The sequence below is a fragment of the Heloderma suspectum genome, chromosome 1 (assembly GCF_057233095.1).
Source record: "Heloderma suspectum isolate Gila_16-S chromosome 1, 16-S_ref, whole genome shotgun sequence".
Taxonomy (NCBI): Eukaryota; Metazoa; Chordata; class Lepidosauria; order Squamata; family Helodermatidae; genus Heloderma; species Heloderma suspectum.
This window is the reverse complement of record NC_139458.1, coordinates 196,113,216-196,135,426: the sequence shown is the minus strand read 5'-3', so window position 1 is coordinate 196,135,426 and position 22,211 is coordinate 196,113,216. Positions and strand designations below refer to the sequence as shown.

At 42.6% G+C, this 22,211-nt stretch overlaps 1 protein-coding gene across 2 annotated transcripts in view; it reads right to left on the bottom strand.

Annotated features, from left to right (window-relative positions):
* Positions 1–127: 127 nt before the first annotated feature.
* Positions 128–22,211, bottom strand: part of ZNF804A (zinc finger protein 804A) — a 390,152-nt gene continuing 368,068 nt past the window's right edge. Inside the window, exons 3-5 of one of the 2 annotated variants that reach the window (XM_084829874.1) lie at positions 19,091–19,174; positions 11,995–12,125; positions 2,107–3,416 (exon numbers count right to left, since the gene is read on the bottom strand). In XM_084829874.1, coding sequence (XP_084686000.1) covers positions 19,157–19,174 — 18 coding nt within the window. In that variant the 3' untranslated portion in view covers positions 2,107–3,416; positions 11,995–12,125; positions 19,091–19,156. Of the gene's footprint in view, positions 3,417–11,994; positions 12,126–19,090; positions 19,175–22,211 lie in introns of both variants that reach the window. The other variant, XM_084829868.1, reaches the window with a different exon arrangement.

Below are 22,211 nucleotides of genomic sequence, written 5' to 3'. Positions count from 1 at the left end.
CAGGAGGCTTTTGTGACCTGTTCATCATAGTCCATTGATTGGTAGAGTGATTTGTCCTAACCTGCGATGAACTGGTGTATCTTCCATTTAAGACTCACCCGTCCATTTTCAGTGTTCAACATGAGGCCTAGAAGAGTGGCTGCAAAGGAATGACTGCAGGGTGCGGTGATAGGAGGGAGGGAAACAGTGTGTGTGGCAAAGGGGGGAAAGCCAAATGGCTTGGGTGGAGGACTGAAGGTGGAAGGAGTGGTAACTGGGGTGGACCAACGATGGCTGCGTGGCCCACAGGACAAAGTCTTGGCCCAACTGACAAATGAGGTAAAGGTGTCTGTGAAAGAGTCGGGACTTGGGAGAGAAACTGTTGGTGAGGCTGAAGGACTTTAAATGTGGTGGCAGCAGCAGCGGCAGCGGCTGCCGCCGCATGCTGTTGCAAAACAGTGTGATGGATTGTGGTGACAGAGGTAGAACACAGTGGCTGCTGCAAAGGCAAGGGTTGCAGAGGGGCACTGGAGGGCTGGACTGCAGTTGAAGGAAAGGTCAGCTTCATTTTGCTAGCCAACATGTTTTGCTGGATGATCTGGTGGTAGGCCTCATACTGCAGATCTTTGAATTTGTCATGGTTTTCTGGAGGCAAGAGCAGTGCATGTTCAGGCAAGGTGAACGGGGCAAGTATTTGTTCTGTGGTTAAGAAAGCATGGCCGTTTATATGTGCTTCTTTAAAAGGCAAAGGTGGTGGGGCACTAAATATCCCAGGGTTATACCGCAGCCACTCGTTGGCTGATGGGTGTAGCTTTTCTTGTGGGATATTCTCAGCCACTTCATAATGGCACAGATATGCTTTAGGGGGAGGTGGGTCCAGGTTTCTTTCAAGACTGGGCACTTTATTAGGAGCCTGAATTTCAGGAACACTTACATTGGCATGTTTTTCTGCCTCTTCCAGCATGTTCCTGGCTTTCATTGTTGCCAGAACACTGTGTTCAGTAACAGGAGAAGCAGAATATGTGAATTCTTTCAGATAGGGAGTATTCTCTGCAATGGAACAGTTTGATCCTTTGATATTTTCTAATGAAAGTAAATGTTCAGATTGTGAAGCTGTTTGGCTTTCTACTGTCTGCACTGTTTTTTCCATATTAGTTGCATAATCTGTGATAGACAGGGTTTTTGTTTGCTCTGTGTTTTCTTCAGTTGATAGTTTGGGAGAATGGCTGAACAGAGAGACCTCTTTTGGAGAGCTGACACTTATATTCCTCCTTGGCACCCTCTCTATAAACATATGATGAAGTCTTGTTCTCTTCCTCCTTCGTTTCCGTTTAGGTTTACAAGGTGCTTCTGTGTTATGTGTTTGCCTCAAATTCTCTTCTGAGAAACAGGTTTGTGCATTTGAACTTTCATCTGATGAACAGGAGTGCATATGATGTCTTCGTTTTCTATGGGATCTCTCTGGCTCATCTGAGAGAGAATTGTAGGCTCTCTTGATGGACTGTGTTTGATTTGTGCATTTTTCATTAGGGCAATAGCCTAAATGTTTATGGTCTGGGCTACTGCTAAATCTTCGGATACTCCAGCTACAAAATGCTCTTGAGCAAACCGAGTTGCATCTTCCAGAATTCAATCCTGGTCTATTTGATTGTCTGTGAGAAATTGGCTTGTTCCTTTTCCACAGATTGTTAGAGTTAATGCAACAGTCCCTATCATCTTTTGTGTTCCAAACTGGTTGTAGACTGTTATTGTCATGGTCTTGTGTGGATGTAGATATGGTTACATTGTTCTCAACCCCAAGATTTTCAGATGTCTGCTGTAATAATTCCACAACTGAATCCCCTAGTCCATTCCCACTTAGACCTTGTTCCAGAGTACTAGGAAGCTTCTGATGTTTAGGAACAACACCACAATTATTTTGCTGTTCAGCTTCTGGAGAAATGTCAGTATCTGTCTCAATCGATTCCTCGTCATAGTGATGACATAGCTTTCTCCTCCTTTTCCTCTTCCTGTTTTTATGAAACCACTTTTCATGTGTTCTTTTGATCCAGACTTTGTTTTGTTGTTCATTGGTAGGTGAGCTCTCTTGTATACATTTTGGAGGATTATGGTATTTTTCTTTATTTTCAGTTGTCCACAAAGTATCCAAGCCTAATTTGTCTTGGCTTTTTTCAGGATTACAACACTCTGCTAAGGAAACATCCGTTGTGACTGATGTTGCATTGTTGCATGGATGTGCATTGATGTCAGTTGTACAATCAGCATTCACTGAAAGAGATTCATCTGCATGATCTAAAACCAAGCCCTGGCTAAGTTCAGCCTTATGGGAAGAATTAAGCATATCTGACTGCGGTTTATTTTTTTCCAGGCATTCGTTCGGTCTTGAGGACCTGAAGTCAAAGCATAAAGGATTACAGCTATATGAAATAGATGGTTCCGTGTTGGTGTAAATTAGCATTTCAGATGGCCACTGGAGAATGGTTGATCCATGTTTGTTAAGCACAGGAACAAATGGCTCACACAGTCTTTTTTGTGAGTTCTGTTTCCAAGGCAAAGCTATCATTTCCCCTTCAGAATTTACTGGAACCAGTCCATCAGATGAGTATTTTTTAATGTCAGCTTCAGTAGTGGGTGAATGGCTGCTTATGTTCTGATCATTTTCTTCCCAGGTATTGTGCTGTGATAAGCATTCTTCATTCACGGGGGGACCTGTACATTCGTTTCCATTGTGCTCATCACTATGGCTTTCACCAGGGAGGGCTTGATTCCCAAGGGCCATGCTGGACAGTGTTTCATCAAGCCAGGCCACTGGATCCACATTAACACAAACACTATCCAAATCGCCAAGCCCAGCTCCTTTAGAAGGAGGAAGTGGGGATGTTAATTCTGTGACCTCCTGTATCATGTTCTGCTCGCCAGGCGGTTCATTGGAGTGCTGCACCAGGGTAGATTCTGTATTGTTGGCATGTTTTTCTATGAGTGGAGCAATGGAGCTTGGTTTCTCCTCAGAACACAGAACTACTTCTTCAGCTGATGAAGCCTGGAGGTTGCAAGGCCCAGGAACAAACCGACTTCTTCGGCTAAGTCCATGTTCAGCAGATGTTTCATCATTATATTCATAGAAAGCAGCAGCTGACGATTCTAGTTTGACTGCCGCTTTCTTAGGAAATGCAAAGGAGAACCCCACTTTATGTCCATGTAGGCCCTGCATTTGATCCCCATGCTTTTTAATCTCCGGCGTACAGCTATTTACAGATTCAGGTGACAAAGAAGCAACAGATGTAAGACTGCCAGCAGTCTTCGAGCTGCGCAACAATGCAACACTGAATTCTTCTTCCTTTTTAGAAGAGTCAACGAGAGCACGTTGAGGGGTGTCATTAAAGTTATCTCGGACTGTAACCGTTGTGGATCTGAACATAGGACCACTCCCCGGAGCGCTAAAAGAAAACAAACCAAAAAAGAAACGTTCTGTAATTTCAGTTCAAAGACTTCAGAGGCATATGAAAAGTACAGTTCTCAATGCGGCAACAACAGTTCTTTAAACAACAACAACAACAACAAAACACACAGAGAGAGCATAATCCTGGCATTTTAGATGCAACTTATATCGGCATTTCTTGGGAGCTGAAGAGTACGTTGTGCCCAAGCCCTGACTACAAAATTTCCTCTAACTCTGATGAGCTCTGGTTGCTACAGAGGCATTACTAGCAGTTCATAGCTTCTGCCATGAGCAATGCCAGCTCCAGGGTTTGGGAGGCCCTTGGGCAAGATATCCTTATGGAGTCCCTTTCCTGAGTGGTCATCCACCCCTTCCTTGCTGCTGTTGTTACTTCCTATCGTCCTCTTCTGCTGGGCTCAATCTATGCAACTGCCCAATGGGAGAGCAAGAAACAAGCAGCCTGCTGGTCCTTCTCCTTGCTTCTGTCACTGCTTGTTAGAGAGGCGAGGCAGCAACAACAAGGAGGAGGTGCAGCGGGGGTCTCCGGTGTTGGCAGTGGGGGTGCTGCTGAGGCATGCACCTTGGCAGGTTCCAGATGATACAGACCCCTGACACCCTGATCAATAGCAGAGAATCCACCTGATGAAAAATAAGAAGTAAGCTACTCTCTGTCTTCTGGTCCTTCCTTCCATGAAACACAGATCAACATGCAGAACCTGTTGAAATCCTGATGCTGGTTGTTTTAGTAATGCTGTTCATTGCCACTGCAAAGAGCCCTGCTGGGCCCTCTGCTGGCACTGGGTTTTGTTTTTTTTAGTACAAATAATTACTATGAATATTTATTGTGGTTAAGACTATGTCTATTGAAAAAGAATTGTATCAGTGTTGTGTTTTGTGACTTTTACTGCTGCATTGTGCATTGATTTGTTTTTGTTATGTTTCAATCAAAACTTTGTTTTAATTTGTATTTTATTATTGTTAGCTGCCTGGAGAGCTATTCATAATACATTTAGTAAGTAAATAAATACATAAATATTAACATATCGGGTTTGAAGCTTGACCATACTGTGAAGTATGCTGCAAAACATCTCAGGTATTCCACTCATTCTCCTTCAGTGTGTCAGACCACATTTCATTCCACATAGCAGCTCTCTGTGTCTTGGAAAAACGAACACATATTTAGATGCTGAGTCTAATGTGGGTTCTCTTTTGTGTGTGTTGGGGGGAAAGACACAATAGCACTGTGTCTCTGATGTGCATTTAACCCCCAGCTCCCTTTTCTTCTCTTTGTCTTAGAAGGACATCAGGAAGACAGCTAGGCCACTGAACTAGCCTTTTATTTGAAAGCTACAAGGACAGAACTAGTTGGAAGTTTTCCATGGGTCTTCTATGCCAATCTCCTAGAATGGCAGAATTTGTCTTGAATGTTGCTTTAGAGAAATTAGGTCCAGTTCATACCCACACAGCCTTCAGCATGTAGGTTTTGAATTCAATGGGACATGGGATCAATCCTTGCCACCAGAGGAGAACCTTCAGTGTGAACAGGAGCCTGAAGAGAAGTAGGCCACGTTCGTGCCATTCATGTCCATTGTGAAAACAACTGGGACCTTACACAACTGGAACTGAGTTGAGTGAAGGTTCAGCAAAGGGAGGGTGTGTTAGCCCAGGGCTTGTTTCCATTACTGATATTTTGCCTGAAAGGGATCATCCACGTTTCTCCCAAATCTTGCTTGATGTGGAATTTGGTGGGAAGTCTAGAACCCCAATGGACAGCATCTCTCCAGAGTCTGTTCGACAGAGTAGCGCTATCCTTGCTCATTTCACAAGAAATGCGTACAGCTGAACTTGGAGCCTCATGTATGCAAAGCATGCACTCTTCTGTTGATCTCCAGCCCCCCACTCCTCTGTGTTTTTAACTACAGTGTGGGGATGCATGTCGTGCTAGCAATTTTGGAATGACTTTTAAACACATCTGATTTGACACATGAGTCGTTGACTGAAGATAAGTATAGGACCCCCTGCGGTCATTTTAAATAGTTGCTCTCAGAGCACAGCTACCCTCTACCAGACAGGTTTGCATTTCCTCTGATGTAGCATGTAGAGCTCTTTAACTGTATTTCAAAAACATTTATAGCAGTATCTAAATGTATACAGTACCCCAGGGGTCCAAGCTAGCAATTTCAGATATGTATACACAGAGGCTGATCCATTGTCCTTCACCCTCTCTGAAGTACCACCATTAATAAATATACCATTAGGTGTAATGTGATCATTAGCACAGCATGGGGAGTTGGATATGGACCTCTAGCTGTGAGTTATTTAAAGGTTACAAAGGCCTGAGGAGCAAGGGAAGAAATAATCATGAGCACCCCAGCCTGCAACATGCTAAATCAGGGTTCTTGGATTTAAAATGATTCCTCCGTACTGAAACCTACAGAGCTAAATAATTTCTGGTTTAAATAGTTTGTGGTTCACAGTCAGAATCTTATGTGTAGTAGAGGACTTTGAGGTCACCCATTATACCCACCTCCAATTAATTCCTTTCTATGCAGATATCCCTGAATCTGATACAGTATTCTGCACCATTCAGATTAGAGAAGAATAGGGTACTGAACACAACCAGAGGTGTACACAGGAGAAGGAATAAAGTTTAGTAAAATAATGAGCCGCACCATCCAGTAGTAGGGAATATGAAAAAAAAACAAAAACCTCCAGGGTTATTAGTCAATTTGATCTGGTGAGGAAAATATAATTTGATGTCAAAAACAGTAAGAAGTGTAGGCCAGCAGGCAGGATTTCGGAGAAGGTCTACGAAAAAATGGATTCAAGTCCCTACTCAGCTATGTACTCACTGGGAGGCTATGACAATATATCAGAATCAGTTGCAAATCCATAAAAGGGAAATAATAGTGACTGTTAAAAGTATAGCCATGCACAAATGGCCTCTTGAAATTCTCCACCTTACTTGTGGGCAGAGAAATTTGGGAGACAATTTCACCAGGGGGAGGATAAATTCTCATCAGGTTCTCCCAAGTAGGGCTCCCCATTGGCAGGGCCTATAGGACAGCTTCTTTCTTTTTTGGTAAGGGTTTTAGGAGTTTTCGTGCTGCAACAGCATCAACTGTATTGGCAGGCTGGTCCCCGGTTGGCATCCACTGCAATGCAGGGGGGGGGGCAGTGTTGTGTCCAGCTCCAGGGATGAGGTGGAGTTAGTGCTCTGCCAAAATCTGTCCTCCAATTTCCTGAAAGTTTTCTCCCCTCCCCCTGAAAGAGGCCTCTTTCAGGATGTTTCATAATTTATGTCTGTGGTGTTTTTGAGCTTACCTAATTGTGACTAGCCTCCCAAACTGCCTGCACATGCTGATTTGAAAAAGCCCTCTGGGAGGAATTACCTCATGGTGCCTTAAACTGGGCTTTAATTGAAGCTGAGGAGCCTACAGGCATCCAGATCGATGATTGTACAATGACGGATAGGACACTTGTGCTCACTCCTTGATCCCCTCCTAAGGAAGGTAAGCTCAAGAAACCCAACCCCAACCCATGAGATTTCTCCAAAATTTCTTCACCACTGAATTTCTTTTTGAAAGCAATTTATCTTCTATCAAATTGAATGAGAACAGTCAGGGAAAAAAATGTGGGAGAATTTTTTTTGGCACAGCACTAGTTGAAAGGCTGAATGAGGGTAGGTAATTCATGTGCACTACAGCTAATACTTGATAACCTAAGTGTATGAAATCACAGTTCTCAGATCTATTTTGATTTTGGGAAAATACCATTCTCTTTTTTATTTACATAGCCTACCATGGCAAAAGGCAGGGATGAAAATGGCATCCACTACACTGGACGCCATTTGCTGCTGAAGAGAAGCAGCGGCGGGCGGCGGAGGGCAGCTGGACGGACCGGACTTGCTGACGACCAGGCAGGGTCCATCCCAGGGGGATTCCGTGGGGTGGTGGTGGGGTAGTCCATTATGCCACAGACTCCAGGGGGCCGGATTCTAAAGAATCCAGCCTCATTGGAGTCTGTGGTGGATTTTTCCTCCCTCCCTAAACTGAAGATAATTGTGGTTCCCCATATTCCACCTCGAAGCTCATACCAACTTGTGTCTGAGTGCAAACGTTGTTCTTTTCTACGCACATGAAAATTCATGCATATTTTCACATGCATTTTTTCCAAATGTTTCTATTAATTGTGCACATTTTTGAAATCTACACATTTTCTCCTATTAATCAAAATGTGCTTGTGCACAGTTTTTAAAATTATGCATTTTTTTCATGTGCAAGTTCCAAATGTATGCATTTTGTGAACAACATTTCTTTTGTTCCACAGATCTCATCACAAGCTCAGAAATGTACACCCTTCGACAGCAGATTGTATTGATCAGCTCTGGGAGGTGCACACGAGGTAAATTCCACCACCCCCCGCCAATCTGAAATTAATTTTTTATACATTGCTACATACCCTGTTGCCTGTCAACACTATAGGAGATCCTTCAAAATGACATCCAATCAGATAGTGCTAAGAGGCTATGATTTGTAGAGATGAGATTAATGCTATTAGCACTTTGAACACACCCAATAAAGGCTGTAAAACTCTGCACATTTGAAGAGCAGCACAGATCAGCAGTCCTAAGATGTCCTCTGTGTGCAATTTCTATTCTATATGTAGTTTATGACATTGAGGAACTGTTGCTTGATGTAATGGAATGTTTGACATTGTTTTATTTTTACTTTCTTTTGTTTAAATTCTGATAAAGATTCTCAAAATATTTTTGGAATTTACCATGCTTTTATGGAATCCCAGTTTGATTGGCAATTTGGATTTCCACAGACAGTCCTTTGGGAAGGTACAAGGAATACTGCTGTCAGCAAAGGATGCAGTGAAATTGCTTATGTTAGAAATGCGTGGCATTCCATATATTATCCTCTCTCTCTCTCTCTCTCTCTCTCTCACTCCATGTTAACAGCTGTTTCGGTTGAGAGTTCATTGATTGGGAGGGGGAGATGGGGAAAAGAAAGGAAGGAAGAGGGGAATCTTATTTAATTATTAATTCCACAATCAATCTGAGGGAATCCACAATTTATACGGTAGCAACCTTTTCCCTTGGACACTGAAGACTTTTACCAATGTACAAATTCTTTGAAGGATTCTAGCCCTGATATGGTGGTTGTGTTCTCACTTTTCCAGTGTTTTCTCCAGTTACATTCACTTATTGCTCTCTGATTACTTTGTCATCAGTTGATATGGGTTACAATTCTTATGCTAGGTGTCCGCCCCCCCGTCCCCATCATTTTGGGTAATCATGGCCTAAATAAGGCTCAGCTCTCTGTTACCTCAAGGATAACATTGTATTCCTACATTGTATTCCTTTCGGCGCCAGGTGAAGACCTTTTTATTTTCCCAGGCATTTTAGCATTTTAGCTTTCTAAATTTTTATCTTTGCTGTTTTAAATCTGTATTTTAAACTCCTGCACTGCTGCTAGGTTTTATTGTGGTTGTATTGCTATATTGTGGTTTTAAGGTTCTGTATATTTTAAATTGTTTTATTGTGTGTTGTTCGGATTTAATTTTTGTGAACCTCCCAGAGAGCTTTGGCTATTGGGCGGTATAGAAATGAAATAAATAAATAAATAAATAAATAAAATAATGGATCTAGATTTACACCATCTGGGAACTGCAGTTGCTAGGTCTTGTTTTTCACTGCCCTTAAGTAACCTTTCAAATTTTGGAATTTCCAGAGCCACATACTGGAAGGCATTAAACTATCTACAAATACAGGAGAATACTTACTTCGTTGCCCTCTGCTTTGCTAAATGGCCGATTTAACAAGATCCTGCTTAATGAGTGACTTTGGCCCTGTGGAATCAGATACAATCTGTTGACCCTGTTCTTTTCTACTTCAGTTTGTATAAGGGAGCCCAGAGAGAGAGAGAGAGAGAGAGAGAGAGAGACTGATTCTCTCTGATAACCTTCTGTTTTGGTGATGACTCTATCTACATTCCTGAAAAGGTAGCTAAATTCTTTTTCTCCTCAATATAAATTAGGAAGAACTCCCTTTTGGCTCTTCTGTGAATATATTTATATCCTTATTATGCAATGTATCCTGTTCGTATTCACTGTTATTGGTCTGTGACTGTAATAAATTATTATCCTATTCTATTCTTTATTGTGATTACCTCCCATCATGTCTAGTTGTTTTATTTGTTATATTTTTATCCGGCTCTTTTAAACGCTCAGAACAGCATAAGTGGGGATTTCTGCTGCTGGCTAGGGATGGATGGACTCATCCACGCTCGCCAAGTCGCCAATACCATCCACACCCACTTACTGGGCTGTGTAAGCCCTGGAGGGCTCAGTGAATGGTTCGGGAGCACCCCAAAGCCACCTACTCCTTGGTGTGAGCTGCCATTTTTACACAAGACCATGGCTCCATAATTTTCATATATTTAATGTTGTGCAAAATGGCAGCCATACAAGGCCATTTCTACAACATTAGAGGTGTAAAGGGCCCCTATACACCTCTAATGTTGAATAGATGGCCCTGTATGGCTGCCATTTTGCACAACATTAACTATACAGAAATTACAGAGCCCTGATCTTGCATAAAAAAGGCAAGGAGTGGGTGGCTCCAGGGTGCTCCCGGACTGCGTGGCACTCAGCAAGCACATCCATGAGTGCCTTGTGACTTGGTGAGCAGCATCCATCAGACTCCACCCCATTGTTGGGCACTCGCAACATCCCTACTGCTTGCCAGACCAAGATAACTTCAGGTGCTAACAGACTGCTGCCCCACCACCATGTGGAATAGACATATGAGGCATAGTTCAGTGGTAGAGCACATGCTTTCCATGCAGAAGGTTCCAGTTTGTTCATTCATTTGTTTTATTTGTACTCCACCATTCTACCAAATATGGCACTCAAGATGGCTTTCAGAATCAATTAAAATTGATTAAAACAATAAAACAATATGTTAAAATACAATAAAAACATAACACTTACAGGGGGGAAAAACATATTATTGAAAATAGCACCCAACACAAGAGGACCACTCACAGGTTCAATCCCTGGTATCTCCTCTTAAAAATGGTCAAGCAGTAGGTGATGGGAAAGTCCTCTCCTGGACACTGTGGAGAGCCGCTGCCAGTCAGAGTAGGTAATACTGAGCTAGATGGACCAATTGTCTGACTCATTATAAGGCAGCTTCATATGTCTGTGTGCGTACTCATGCAAAATATGGTTTTATCTGCACACGTGATTGTATTATACATTGTAACTATTTTGTACATTTTTTGTACCCAAGGGGGCAGAGGAGAAATGTCATGTGCTAACGGGCTCTGAGAGATCATGGTTTATGTATTATTATTACTACTACTACTGTATTATTATTATTATTATTATTATTATTGATGGTGGTGGTGGTTGTAGTAGTAGTATTCATATAGCACCATCAGTATCCATGGTGCTTTACAGAATACATGGGTACTTCCAGAAGGAGGGCTCCTAATGTAACCAACCAGAAAGTATTGCATAGAAATTCCATCTTTTCTTTTCCTTCACAGATTCTCTGCAGTAAGAACAAAGACAGAAGCAATGGTGGGGAAACAAGGGAAGGTCACAAGTAGAAGACAATGATGTCTGGAGACATGTGTCACATAAAATTCCGTGAATGAGGCAAAAGTGATGACATGATAACACCTCTTAAGAAGCTCAAATGCTGCCCTTCCACTTCCTAGATTACTACCATTTAACAGGAAGTTCAAGTTCCTTTTAAATGGATCAGTAACAATTTGTAATCAAGGTGACATTTGCAATCCATAAGCCAGTTACAGTGGGAACTGGGATGGCACCCAACTTGAATAAGAATACCAGGGGTTGGATCCACACTTCTCCTATGAACAGAAGAGCTCCCTCTATCCACAGAAAGCTTTAGACCTGGTGGCTGGATCCTGCTGGTGGAAATGGGGGTGGGCTTTTGCCGACCCTCCCACCACTACGTGCACTCTCCATCACTCACATTGTTCCAGAGGGAGGGTCCCTCAACCTTACGGTGTAGATTTTCAGAAGGCACACAAGGGCCAGCAGGGGGAAGTGGGAATCGGCAAAAGTCACCTCCTTCCATTTTACTCCACCAGGAAGGAAGTTTGGATCCATTGGATCCATTTGGATCCAAGCCTATGGAATTAACAAGGTTGTGGGATGCCACACAGACTAGCAGGAAGCAGGTAAATTCCTTTCCTCGTCAATGAAGTCCTCCTGCCAAGCTTCAAATGACTGACCTCATTTCCTCCTGTTTTTCACTTCTATGATCACCTTTATTAAATATATATAAAACATATTTTAGGTAGAATACCGGTCATTTTAGTTCTGCTGAAAAAAATGAAAAAAATAAAATTAAAACATGTATTTCTTTGCATAGTGCCAAATCTAATTGCCACTTGCTGTTGAGGGAGCGCCATGAAAATGTATCCACTTTGTTCTGGTTTGAGATCTTCATAGGCATGAGGCCTTCTGATACAGCATGTCAGCTGGGATATTCTTGTCCTGCTCTTTTTACCTTTTAATAACTTTTCACTCACCACGCAGCTTCTTTTCTGAGTTCAGCTAACTTGTGTAAGCGTTGAAGGGCTTTTTCTTGTTTCCTTTCATCTTTTCTTGATTTTGAGGCTACATTGCGTGCAAACTCCCTCTGTTTTAGTTCCTTGAGTCTCTATTAGAAATAACCAGAAACAAGAAAGAAAAGAAGAAGAAAGGAGAAACATTAAATGCAAAAAAAAAGTGGACCTCAAGGAGATAATACTCCAAAATAACCTGTTCACAGACTATTATTGTATGTTCTCATGAAAGCATTTGATTTGTATATTTATACAGATTGTCAGGAGCACCTGAATTCGCCACAGCATCATCATTGCTATTTTGTTCCATTTGTCAAGAAGGCTGATTGCATTTTTTTTTTTCCAATGACTGCTTATGCATTTTTGGTGGTGTATTGCCCCTGAAGTAGGCTTCGAACTCTTAATTTAGAGGTGCCAAGGTAGTGATAAATCAGATTACAAAGAGATACTTTATTGAGTACAGTCAGCACACAGACATACCCAATGGTTGGATCAGACAGCTTCTCTGAACCCAGAGCCATGGGGTAAAATGGGTTTTATACCATACATGTCAGCGGTGAGGCAGCATGACAACAGCAAGGGCTAATTAGCATTCATTCCCAGCATAGACTCTTTCCCAGCACAGACACCTGCAGCTTGGCATAAACATAGCCTCACTTCCCAGGCACATACTAGGCCCTGATAAGATACTTGCTTTTGTTAGCATGGAATGTGCTGAGGCCGCTATCGACCTTTGACTCATCTCACATGCTCAGAGGCCCACTAGCAAGGGAATTGTACTAGTAATGAACCTAAGCAAAGCATTAGGGATCTCTAGGCCCCTCTAACACTACAGGTGACTTGGTTACAGGCCTGGGGCCAATACTGGTAGTAAAATGCATTCTTCTTCTGTAGTAAAAACTAAGCATTAAAATGACTCAAAATTATTATCATACATGGGAAGCTATATATACATTTGTGTGTGTGTGTATGTGTGTGTGTGTGTGTAATTATTTGGTTCCAAAAGCACACTGGCTTATAAATCTGCCTTGCGCAGCAGCTTCCCTGAAGGAATACTCTATTTGAAATTAATTATTCAACTAGATGATTCACATTTGAAGATCTAAAGTTCAATCTTCTCTTTTTTCCCCTTTAACTATTTGTTCATCTCTTTTGGGGTACTCCAGGCAATTTATAATGCAATCCTGTGTATAAGTCTACACAGACGCAATCTCCACTTACTCCCAGGTAAGCATGTATAGCATTGCAGCCTTAGACTAAATCATAGAATCATAGAATAGTAGGGTTGGAAGGGGCCTACAAGGCCATTGGGTCCAATCCCCTGCTCAATGCAGGAATCTAAGTCAGAGCATCCCTGACAGATGGCTGTCCAGCCTCGTCTCGAATGCCTCCAGCGTGGGAGAGCCCACCACCTCCCTGGGCAATTAGTTCCGTTGTCGCATTGCTCTAACAGTCAGGAAGTTTTTCCTGATGTTCAGCTGGAATCTGGGTTCCTGTAAGCTGAGCCCATTATTCCGTGTCCTGCACTCTGCGATCGAGAAGACATCCTGGCCTTCCTGTCTGGGACAACCTGTCAAGTACTTGAAGAGCGCTATCATCTCTCCCCTTAGTCTTCTCTTCTCAAGGGCTAAACATGCCCAGTTCTTTCAGTCTCTCTTCATAGGGCTCTGTTTCCAGTCCCCTGATCATCATAGAATCATAGAATAGTAGGGTTGGAAGGGGCCTACAAGGCCATCGAGTCCAACCCCATCTTTGCTGCCCTCCTCTGAACCCTCTCCAGTTTGTCTGCATCCTTCTTAAAAAGTGGTGCCCAGAACTGGACACAGTACTCCAGATGAGGCCTAACCAGTGCAGAGTAGAGGGGAACTAGTACTTCCTGGGATTTGGAAGCTATGCTTCTCTTAATGCAGCCCAAAAGAGCATTTGCCTTTTTTGCAGCCACAGCACATTGTTGGCTCATATTCAGCTTGTGATCGACAACAATTCCAAGATCCTTCTCACTTGTAGTGTTGTTGAGCCATGTATATCCCCCATCTTGTAACTGTGCATTTGGTTTCTTTTTCCTAGGTGCAGAACTTAGCATTTATCCCTATTAAATTTCCTTCTATTGTTTTCTGCCCAGCACTCCAGTCTATCAAGATCACTTTGAATTTTGTTTCTGTCTTCCAAAGTATTAGCTATCCCACCCAATTTTGTGTCATCTGCAAATCTGATCAGCATTCCCTGAACCTTCTCCTTAATAGAAAAGCATAATAAAACAATAAAGCCAGGAATAAAGCAGATTAGAACACACACACACACACACACACACACACCCTTTCATGTGGATAAACAAGCAGCTGTAAAACACTTAAAAAACTTTAAAAACAACTAGTCCCTTAAAATCCATAGTCAATTTTAAGGTACCATAGCTAAACATTGTTACCCAGAAGGAAGGTCTTCTAAAATTTAACAACAACAGCAAAGGCTGGTGTCAAGGGTTGATATGGTTGGCCACCTGCAAGGGCCCACACCCGAACAATGGGCCCACTGACAAGTATCCCATCTCTTCTTCACCATTCCAATGCAGAACATAAGAACACAGGAACATAGGAAGGTGCCTTGTACAGACTGAGTCAGATCATGGACCATCTAGCTCAGTATTGTTGAAACTGTCTGGCTGTGGCTCTCCAAAGTTTCAGGCAGGATTCTCCTTAGCCCTACCTGGAGATCCTGAGGATTGAACCAAGGATCTTCTGCATGCAAAGTGTGTGCTCTACCACTTAGCTCCTGGTGGGTGTTTATTTGCCTACCTCTCACTCTGGCCCAAAAGGGCTGAGCAGAAAAACAACAGTGGTCATGAGAAGCTGGGGCAATAGCTGCCAATGCCTGCTTGCTCATTGGCTCTCCACCTGGCAAGCAAGCAGATGGCTAGCAATGATGAGAAAGAAAAGGAAAGGAGGGGGATTCAATGAGGCAGCCCCTGCCCCTCCACTGCCCAAGGGCCCTCCAAAATCAGAGCCAACACTGATAACAACCACCATCCTAAACTATTTCAGAAACAGAACGACATCTTTGAGAAGACAATTACATAACAGTGATGCCATTACTTAAAAAAAAAAAAAAATGGTGTCACCCCTCCCATAGTCTACACATCCAGTGCCAGGAATGCTTTCTCATACAGATGATAACAAATAGTGCAAAAAAAATATTACAGTAAGAGAGGAGAATACACATGGTTTCTTACTCAGCCAGAGACACGCTATTAAGATAATCAAAGATCAAACTTTCTAATCTGACCCTTATCTAAACAGCCTCCAAAAATTCAAACCAATTACATTTTCAATCTTGGAAGATAAACACATCCTACCAATGCAGTGAAAATGGGCAGATGAAGCAATCAAACACCACACTACTTATTAAGAGCAATCTTTAAAATAAATATTTACTCTATGGCTAACAACAGCAATCCTGTCCTTCCCCATTGGGTTGCCTCAGAATCACTACCAACTGCATTAGTGAGGGGGCTTTGGGAAGCGTGCACTCAATTAAAAACTATGCTTATTATATTATGGCAGCTGTTGGAGTAAACAGGGCAGAGTGCAAAAGAAAAGAAGAGGAGCAGTAGCTCAGGACTATCTCCAGACGTGCACAAAAGAAATGGAAATCAAGTTCTCTCTAACTTTCCTCCAATGAACTGGAATCTCTTGATTGTTGTCCCTAGGGCAGGGGTAGGAACCTATGGATGTCCAAATGTTCACCACTAATTTTTGGTTGCAAACCGTGAATGAAGCCTAAACAGCTGAATCTTGCTAGTTGAACACAATCAAAATGTGGACATTTTTGGCTTCCTTAGCAGCTTGCTACTTATTTTTGGTTGGAAATCAGGATCCCCCCCCCCCCCGGCTGCTCATGGAGTATGCACCACCCTCATGGTGCAGCAAAAAAGCCCCTGTCCCCCCAAAGTTGCCCACCCCTGGATTACACAAAACACAAGGTATGATTTTCTGACATAGCCACAATATATGTTTTCCCATCCATCTGATCTCATTAATCTCATTATAAATCTGGTTAGTAACTATCAACCATAGGGATGCAATTCTCAGAAATGTCTTTAATGTGGAAGCATGCTGCTTTTCTCCAGGTTTAAGTTCCTTCACGTGATTCTTTCCTTTGAGGGTCTGCTTTCTCCTCATGCGGATTCTCTGTGAGTGTACAGTCTGTTTGATTACTCCTAAAGGCTACACAACATCAAAAATATATTCTTTGGACTCTTGCCAAAATTGCCTTCCACATTCTATATAAGCTCCGAACTGGTTTGTTAGCATCTTGCTGTGATGTGCCCTAAAGGCAGAAGGGCTTTCTGTATGCATATTTCCAATCATGAATAATTTACCCTAGCCCTGGAATGGGCAGAGTTCAAGCTTACAGCATCAACTTTGTTTTTACTAAAACTCTGAAGTCCACAAACTGGAGTAACAGTGGCTCAGTGTGTGTGTGTGTGTGTGTGTGTGTGTGTGTGTATGTGTGTAGGTATGTGAGAGGAGACAGACACTTCGAATTAAGGGACAGAATGCCTCTGACTGTATGACTCAGACAAATTATTTATTTCCAGTTCCAGAATTGAACTTGCAGTCCTTTCACACAAAAATCCATTCCTGGTTTCCCCCCAAACATTCTTAATTTCAGCAGCCAAATTTAGGGGTGACAGAGAACCTTATCTACCTCAGCTTTCCCATACATCTACCAGTAAATTTGAATCTTACTTCCATTTTCCCCTGCCCTAATTTACTCTGTGCATGTCCTCGCTGTGCTTTCATCTTGTACTCCTCTTTCTATCTTGTGGGAACTTCTTGTTTTGATTTTAGTTTTCCAACAGACTCAGTATGTTCTCTTCTAATATGCTCCTTATTTTGCATTTGCAATTATAGCAGTCTCTGTACTGTGTCTCCTGGGTTCCTGTCCCCCCAGATATTTCCTTCCTTTTGGACCATCCCTACCCAGTTCTGCAAGTTCTTAAAATCAACTTTCTTAAAGGTCATTGTCTTCATTTTAATGCACTGCTCTTGGTTTTATTAAAATTATTATCATCATCATCATTTATTTATTTTTAAAATTTACTAATCGCCCATCTGGCTGGTCACCCAGCCATTCTGGGCGATGTACAACATATAATAAAACAATTTAAGACAATAAAATTCTACAATGAAAACGTTTTCTAAAATACCCTAACCCATCCCAAATGCCTGCCTGAACAACCACGTTTTTAATGCACGGTGGAAGCTCATTAAAGAGGGGTCATGGCGGAGTTTCCTAGGGAGGGAGTTCCACAGAGTGGGGGCCACCACAGAAAAGGCCCTCTCCCTCGTTTCCACCAGTCTAGCTGTCCTGGCTGATGGGACAGAGAGAAGGCCATCCAAGGCTGATCTTGTTAAGCGGCCTGTCTGGTGTTGCTGCGCATTATTATTATTATTATTATTATTATTATCATTATTATTTTATATCCCATTTTTTCCCCAATACTGGGACTCAAGGTGGCTTTTACAACATTAAAACATGTACAATTAAAACCTATAAATAGAAATACAAGTGTACAAAAGTTAAGAATATAATTAAATCATCAATATTAAAATTGTAAAAATATCAAAACATTAAAAGACAACAAGAGAGCATTAAAAGCATAACTTCAGATATCAGTTCTTCTCTGTTTGCCAGAACCAGGTTTAAAATGTTTCCTTCCTATGCAGTGCTGATTGTGCATGTGTGTGGTCAAACAGTTATGGTGACTGATAGTTGCCACCCAGTGTTACCTATGGTGAAAGTTCAAGCTAAATTTGAAAGTTTCTATGCAGGGAAAAATATCTGAGGAATTTCAAAAATTAAATCAATATGGGAAGCCTGATCCTGATCAACACCATGGCACATGTGGAGGGGAAGTTTAACATTTCTTTCCTCTGCCATGGGGTGGGGGTGGTGGAATCTTCTCCAGCATGACAAATAGTGATAGGGGAGGAAATCCATTGGTGCCGATGGCAAGTGTGTGTTAAATTGCTAATTCCTGTGAGGGGTGGTGGTGGTGGTGGTTCAGTATTGTGGTGGGGGAGGAAAGGGCTAAACCTCCCTTCCCCATGCCCTGTGGTCTCAATCTTTTTGGTCCCCAAGATGGATGGATTTAACAAAACAAGTGGCCAAGGGGGAAAGGTTTCAACCTCCCATGTGTGGCAGTCCCAGACTGGATCAGGGTTCCATGTGCTTATTTGTAAGTAAAAAAGAGAGAGGGTAAGCTGCACGCTATGTATTTAACATTGACTGCCCTAGGTCAGGTTGTCTAGTACACCGTATGCATGTTGACTTGGAAGTAACTCTCATTCATTACCACAGGATGCAATGATGGCCACCAATTCGGATGGCTTTAAAAGGGGGTTGGACAAATTCCTGGAGGAAAAGGCTATCAGTGGCTACCAGTCTTGATGGCTATGTGCTACCTCCAGTACCAGAGGCAGTGAGCCTGTGTACACCAGTTGCTGGGAAACATGGGTGGGAGGGTGCTGTTGCACTCATGTCCTGCTTGTGGGTTCCTGGTCGACAGATGGTTGGCCACTGTGTGAACAGAATGCTGAACTAGATGGACCCTTGGTCTGATCCAGCAGGGCTCTTCTTATGTTCTTGTGTTCTTAAGTGAATTCAGTAGTTTAACTATGCACTGTGTGAAGAAGTACTTCCTCTTATCTGTCCTAAATCTCCCACCAATCAGCTTCATTGGATGACCCTGGGTTGTAGTATTATGAGAGAAGGATAAACAACAAACAACAAAAAACAAACAAAAAACTTCTTATCAACTTTACCCACACCATGCATAATTTTGTATAACTCTATCATACCCACCTCACTTGCTTTTTTTCAAGGCTAAACAATCCCAAAGGTTGTAACCTTTCCTTATAGGTTCCTCATGGCACTCAAATATATCTGCTTTTAGTCCACGCTACCAACAGGGTTCAGGATTTTCTCTTTTCCCTTTCCTTCCCCTTCCCTTAAGCTGGAACCTTTGTGAAGCACATTTGCATGAACCTAATTTATTTACCTGTTAGTGTTTCGGTGTACTCCCTTTCTCATCTGGAGTAATACTAATGCTATGCCATCTGCTTGTTCATATGCTGTCATAAGCCTTTAAAAGATGCCAAGAAAGAGCAAAAGGAAATATTATACTTGTGGGTTGATGGTTATTACTTGATACTTCACTAGCTCTGTGTGGCTTTTTCAGAGAATCTCCTTGATGGGTACAAATAAATGATTTGGAAGTTAAAATAATCATGACCTCTACCATAGGTATTCCCCAGGCAGAGCTGTCAAAAACTTTGTAATCTGATACAAACTAGAGAAACATGTAAAGATATGTGTTTTGGGCAAGGCTTTAGGACTTTCAATAGCTGCCCTGCAAAGCAGAACGAAAGAGGCTGAGGCCTCTTCTCATAAGACCCAGCACTTCCATGGCTTCCTTTCTTTCACCAGTTATACAACAATGACCCCCTGAGTCCAGTTCACTTACCTCTTCTCGTTTCTGAAATTCAGGATACCTGATTTCATATACATTTTCTATTCCTTCCTTGAGCATAGAGGTAGCAATTATGATTGTTTGGGGTGGGGGAGAAACGCCTCTTCATTATAGATAATCTCTTCCTGCCCATCTGTATAGGCTAGCAACCTGTTTGGTTCATAGCCACATTTAGCATTTCGAGAAACTGTCCTGGGCACCACCACAAAATGAATGCCATAGGAGGTGTGGCAAAGGACAAGTAAGCTGCCCCAAAGAGACTGAGTAGAAGGAAGAGGTGGGGTCTGAGTCCCAACACAAAAACAAGTCCTTTGAATCCACAGTTTTAAACCCATCAGAAACCTATTTCACAGCAGTCCCAGCTGCCAGCAAGAAAATGTGTTATTAAAAAAAAAAAAAGAGTGGGAGGGGTAGGGCAACTTGACAGGCTCCAAGAAAGGTGTCCAGCAGCACAATGGTGCCCACAAAGATCACACTGCCTACCCCTGGACTAGGCCATATTAGAAGAAATGAGGGTACTATGTTGCTGTGAGTCTTGGTAGATTTAATTGACCAGGGAAGTAATGGTGATATGGGTAGCATTTGAAGGGAAGATAACTTAGTTGCTACTCCTTGCTGGATTCAAAGATAAGAAGTAGGACCAATGAGAGGAACTTGTCTGGAAGCACATGCAAGATGTCAGGTACCAGCCATATAGCCAGAAATTATGTCCTATCCATTATTTCTGGTTTTAAGGAAAATGATGGGAAAGAGGGAGGGACAAGCTGTGGAGGCCCCCAAAAAACCACAGCGGGAGGCAGGACAGCATACAGGAACACTAGAAGTAGGAAAGGGAAAGGAATGCATTTAGTTCACATTGTGATGTGAACTTAACTAATTTGAAACTTTTGAACCACTATGCTACCTGAAACTCAGTTATCCTTTGCAATTTGCATGTCTCAAATTTTGCAGTGAAGTTCTCCATGCATATGTTAGGGAAAATGTATTTGTTAGGGAAAATGAAGTTCAAAAATGCATTATATATTTGTATTTTTGCAAGGGAAATAAATTGCTTGTAAAAACTGTATCAGGCAAAAGTTCATACAAAAATGCATGTACTAGGAGAAATGTGCACAAAGATGCAGAGGGATTTTCATGCAAACTTTAAAAAATCTCAGAATTGGGATGAACCAGACTGAAGACATGCTCAACATTTGAGTTGTCCAAACTTAATGTTGGGAAATTGAGAAACTGAGAGAAAACAATATTGACATACTTGTTCAACCCTCACTGGAAGCTTAGAAATTCATGGAAATGTATGAACTGGGTGTGATAGGAAGTCAAGGATGGGCCACTTCCCTCTTTCCTGTGTGTGAGGATAGCAGTTATGGGGGCAAGCTGAGGATGGTGAAAACCCAGTGCCTCTGAGCCTAGGGATGTACGAAAGGCACTTACCTGGTCCCGCAGCTTGCTTTGCGGTGGGGGGGAAGCGCTTTGGTTCTCCCCCTGAAGTTCAGGCCGGGGAGGGAGGCGCCCCGCCTCGCCCGGCCGAAATTCAGGCTGAGGAGGGAGGCGCCCCGCCTCGCCCAGCCGAAATTCAGGCCGGGGAGAAGCGCCCCGTCTCCCCGGCCGCGAAATACAAAAGTGAAAAAACACACACACACACACATGATAGGCTACGTAACGATTTACGTAGCCTATCACGGCTAGATTTGCAAAGTCAGCCATGATAGGCTACGTAAATCGTTACATAGACTATCACGGGTGACTTTGAAAAAGAAAAAGAAAAAGTGCGTACTTAAATGGCGGCGCCCATGCGCACCGCCATTTGCATTCCTTATTTGGGCCCGGGTAGTCTACGTAAAGATTTACGTAGACTACGGTGAAAATAAGGGCAATGCAAATAGCTTTGCCCTTATTTTCGCCATAGTCTACGTAAATCTTTATGTAGACTACCCAGCCCCAAATAAGGAACGCAAATGGTGGCGCCCATGGGCGCCGCCATTTGCGTACGCACTTTTTTTTTTTCAAAGTCATCCGTGATAGGCTACATAAAGATTTACGTAGCCTATCATGGCTGACTTTGGAAATCTAGCCGTGATAGGCTATGTAAATCATTACGTAGCCTATCACGTGTGTTGGGTTTTTTTTTTACTTTATTTTGTAATGGCGGTGGTGGCAGCCAGTCAGAAGACCGGCCGCCACCCCCGCCCCCGCCCCCGCCCCCGCCAAACCGCCGCCGAACCACCGCTGGGACCCGCCGCTGAGAGGGACATTCGCAGGAGGTAAGTCCCATCCCGGGGGGGGGGCGGGGGGCAGAGAATTTCACCACCAATTTCGGGGATGAATGAATGAATTTTGTAGTAGGGATGTATGAAATGAATCTCCCTGAGATTCATGGAGAAATTCTCCGCCATCCCTATCTGAGTCTGAGGCCATTCTTGGGTGGGTAAAGCCTTTGCCACCAGTGAGGAAATCATAGGAGACAAATGAAAACATGTAATAACTGGGGGAGGGAGATCCATAGGGTATATGTGTCCCTTTGCCATAGAGACAAACTTAGAATACATGTTCCTATTAAGGACATCTTATTTTACCTCCTCTCATTTCTGCACCCAGGAGCCTATGCAACATTAATTAAGGCCCATTAACAATCATTTACACCTGCTTC